This window comes from Pteropus alecto, unplaced genomic scaffold (assembly GCF_000325575.1).
Source record: "Pteropus alecto unplaced genomic scaffold, ASM32557v1 scaffold49, whole genome shotgun sequence".
Taxonomy (NCBI): Eukaryota; Metazoa; Chordata; class Mammalia; order Chiroptera; family Pteropodidae; genus Pteropus; species Pteropus alecto.
Genome location: NW_006443131.1, coordinates 1,820,397 through 1,824,258, shown reverse-complemented (window position 1 = coordinate 1,824,258; position 3,862 = coordinate 1,820,397). Strand labels below are relative to the sequence as shown.

Genomic DNA, 3,862 nt, shown 5'->3' with positions numbered 1-3,862 from the left:
GTCGGCGAAGCGCGGAGGGAGGTGCTTCCGGGACAGAGGGCGGGCAAGATGGCGGCGCCCATGGAGCTCTTCTGCTGGGCTGGGGGCTGGGGTCTGCCGTCCGTGGACCTGGACAGCCTGGCGGTGCTGGTGAGGGGGGCGCCGGCGCCCTCTGCTGCGCCTTCGAGCACTAGGGAGGGAGCATCCGAATTTTGCCGGGGCGCCTCAGCACGGGCGCAGTGGGGGAAACTGAGGCAATCAAAGAGCGTGGTGTCGGTGTGGGCTCGGTGCCCTACGCCTTAGCTGAGCAGGTTTTGCGCAGCAATAGAAAGAAGCCTGGTCGGGGACTCAAGAAATGGGTTGTAGTCCTTGCCCATCCACTGACTGGCCGTGTGACCTTGGGCAGATCCCTTCTCTCTGCGCAGCCAGCCTCTCTTCCGCCCCGCTTTCCTCCTCCTCCTCCTCACCAGACAGCATTTACTGAGCTTGTTTATGGAACCAGAGGGGCCACAGCCAGGCTCTGTAGAAAGAGCTTTGGAGTCAGTCCAGTTTATCTCACTTATTCACTCCCTCCTTTATTTAATAAGCAGGTGTTAGGTGTCTTCCAAATACCAGTCATTGGCATGCTGAGATAAATGACTTGGTCTCTCCCCTGGAGTTGTTCGCAGAAAGGCAGACATGTCAACAAAGAAGTGTAATAAAATGCACAGGTCTAAGGTATAAGCAGGAACAGGCCTCAGAGACTGCCAAAGGCGCGTGGTCAGTGCTTCCAAGAAAAGGGATATACTGGTTAGAAAAACCTCTGGGGGTAGGTGCTCCAGGCGGGTGGGAGGAGAGGGGAGGAGACAGAGGGAAGAATTTTCCTGGCCGACTTGTAATCGTGGAGAGTCCGTAACCGCTGAGCCCCGTTTGCCCGTGGTAAAATGGGCACAGTGTTAATCGATTCTTTTTGCATATGAGGCAATTGCTAAGCACAGATCGTAGCACAAAAGGTATTCAATAAATGTTATTTCTCTTCTTGCTTCCCCTGTGGGGGCCACATCCCTGACCTCTCTGCCTCCGGCTTCTTCCCTGCAGACCTATGCCAGGTTTACTGGTGCCCCACTCAAGATGCACAAGATCACCAACCCCTGGCGAAGCCCTTCAGGTACCCAGTGTCCCTGAGCGTGGTTGGGGAATGGAGCGCATGGGAGTTGGGGGTGGGGGTGGCAGGAGACAGGGAGACGGATAAGGATGCGGTGCAAATACGTGGGGGTGGGCAGCTAAGGGTCCGGTGTGCAGACTTCTTTCTCAATGTCAGGAGCTCTGCCTGCCCTCCGGACCAGTCATGGAGAGGTCATCTCAGTGCCACACAAGATCATCACCCACCTTCGAAAAGAGGTAGGTGGCTCGGGGAGGGGGACCGCCAGTGGGAAAAGTTCAGTCAGTTCAGCGCAACACATTTATTGAGTACCAAGCATATGCCAAGCTAGAGATAGGCGACCAGAGCTGCAAGGAACAGGTGGTGTGACGCGGGAGACATGTAGTGTCAGTGTGACGTGGTAAACAGTAGGCCAGAGATTAAACTGGGGCACTGTGGAGGCATCCGGAGGCACAGAGCCTCGTCACAAGGAAGCGGGGAAGGAGAGCAGAAGAGAGCAGTTGGCTCAGATGAGGCCCTTGAAAGTGGGACCAGAGAGGGACTTCTCAGGGCCATTGTCCTTTTTTCAGGGACCAAGTCGGGTGGGATAAGGGCATCAGGATGGACAAGGCTTAGAGCCAGGCGGGGAAGTCGAAAGAACATTACAAGTGGAAGGGGGAGGCCTGGGCTGTGCTCGTCACTCTCCCCTGTCTGTGTGACCTTCGGTATGTCACTTGAGGTCTCAGAGCCCTAAGCTCCTTATTTGTAAAACTAGGGGGCTTAGTCAGGATGCTCTCCGAGGGTCCTGCCAGCTCGCATGGCCTGGTTCACGCTGGGAACACACCGTCAGAAGTGCGATCCTCCTCTTGCCTTCTGTTTTCCCCAGAATGAAAGAGCTGGGGAATTAATGGAGGCTTGAGAAGCATGGAGAGAGGGAAGCCAGGAAAAAGCCAAAGTTCCTGCCGGGCTTCCTTATGTAGGAGCAGCGCTTGCCAGTTTCTAGAATCTTCTAACACAGCCACACCGAGAGAAAGAGATTAGGGCCCCCAGCCCGCAGGGGAGAAAATGAAGCTCAGAGAGACGTCAGGAGGTTAAGAGGTTATCTGGGGACGAAGCTCAATGGGGCTCTGGAGGGGGTGCTGAGCACCAGACGGTGGAGCCTAGGAAGGGGTGGCAGCCTGAGGCCTGGGACACGGGTGGCATGTGTGTGCTGGTGGCACCTGGACCACGGAATGAAATAGAAGAACTAGCCAAGAGCTGGGTGTCAAGAGAACAAAGCTGGAGGCCCTGGGCAGGGGCTCGCTGGGTCCCAGGAGCCAAGGATGGCGTCCCCTACTCCTGAGGCGTGGATGGAGGCCCTGCTCCACTGTTAGCTCGAGGCGCCTGGGCTGGGGAAGTTACTGCGAGGAAGCTGCCGTCAGCAGGCACGGCACCACCTTTCCGTGGAAACTCTGGGAGCTGCTCCTGGTTTGCGGCCGGGCCTTCCTCCCCCAGGGGCGTGGGACCTCGATGGCTGGCAGCCTCCAAGGCCCAGGCTTTGCACCAACAGCAACAGGCTACTGTCTGTGCCCAGGCCAGGAGCCTCGGCAGGAAAAGCTCTTTATTCTCCCTCTACTGCACTCAGAGGCCAGTGAGGAGGTACCAGACAGGGTGCCCCTGGGGAAGTGCCCCGGAGCCCCCGCATTCACGTCATGGCGGGTCTTTCCTCCACAGAAGTACAATGCCGATTATGATCTGTCTGCCCGGCAAGGGGCAGACACCTTGGCCTTCATGTCTCTGCTGGAGGAGAAGCTGCTCCCAGTGCTGGTGAGTGTGCCCAGACCTCCCAGTGTTCATGGCCAGCGGGGACGGGGGTGAGGCACAGCCCCCAGCCCCCCGGGCTTGGAGCAGCACGGGGATCAGAAGCCCACCGGAGTCGGGCAGGTGCACTGGCTCAGACCTGCCTCTGCCTTCGTGTTTGCCCGATGCAGATACATACTTTCTGGGTAGACGCCAAGAACTACGTGGAAGTGACCCGGAAGTGGTACGCGGAGGCTATGCCCTTTCCCCTTAACTTCTTCCTGCCCGGCCGCATGCAGCGGCAGCACATGGAGCGGCTGCAGCTGCTGCTCTGTGGGGAGCAGAGGCCTGAGAGTGAGGAAGAGCTGGAGAAGGAGGTACCTCTGGGACAGGGGGCTGTTGTGTGAGAGGCGCCCCGAGGCTGATGGCCAGGAGCGGGAATGCCTCGGAGGGGAGGTGGCACGGCGCCCGCAGCCGCAAGCCTACCTGTGTCCGCCCTGCAGCTGTACCAAGAGGCCCGGGAGTGCCTGACCCTCCTGTCCCAGCGCCTGGGCTCTCAGAAGTTCTTCTTTGGAGAAGCGTGAGTGTGACTCCGGGGCAGTGAGGTGGCTCGGGAGGAGGTGTGGGTTCAGATGCAGCCTCAGGGGCTGGGGTGGGTTTAGGCTCTGGGCGAGAGGTCCTCGGGACAGACCCGGGGTCTGGTGACAGTGGGGCTGTGTGTGTGGGGCTGGAGCCACCCCAGTGGTGCAGGGGGGCGGGAGGGCTGCCAGGCACAGGAGGGGCCTGCGGGGCTGTGGGGCACTCAATGTGCCCTTTATGCAGCCCTGGGATAGAGTCCCAGTCCGAGCCAGGCTGGCGCCACCTAGAGAGCCCTCCCCGTACCAGTACCAGGTCCAGCGGGGTGTCCTCTGCTCTGCTGGCGGCCCCGGCTGCCCGGGGCCGCCGCCCCCCATCTGCACCCTCTGCGGGGGGGCAGCCGTCCAC

At 59.7% G+C, this 3,862-nt stretch overlaps 1 protein-coding gene across 4 annotated transcripts in view; it reads left to right on the top strand.

The window, feature by feature from the left end:
- The window catches only part of MTX1 (metaxin 1), a 5,918-nt gene that overhangs the window by 1,365 nt on the left and 691 nt on the right, over nt 1–3,862 (top strand). The window contains exons 1-6 of one of the 4 annotated variants that reach the window (XM_006923534.3): nt 7–129; nt 1,057–1,126; nt 1,280–1,359; nt 2,813–2,905; nt 3,070–3,255; nt 3,382–3,458. In XM_006923534.3, coding sequence (XP_006923596.1) covers nt 49–129; nt 1,057–1,126; nt 1,280–1,359; nt 2,813–2,905; nt 3,070–3,255; nt 3,382–3,458 — 587 coding nt within the window. In that variant the 5' untranslated portion in view covers nt 7–48. Of the gene's footprint in view, nt 1–6; nt 130–409; nt 739–806; nt 972–1,056; nt 1,127–1,279; nt 1,360–2,812; nt 2,906–3,069; nt 3,256–3,381; nt 3,459–3,862 lie in introns of those variants that run through there. The other 3 variants (XM_025040880.1, XM_025040881.1, XM_025040879.1) reach the window with 3 other exon arrangements.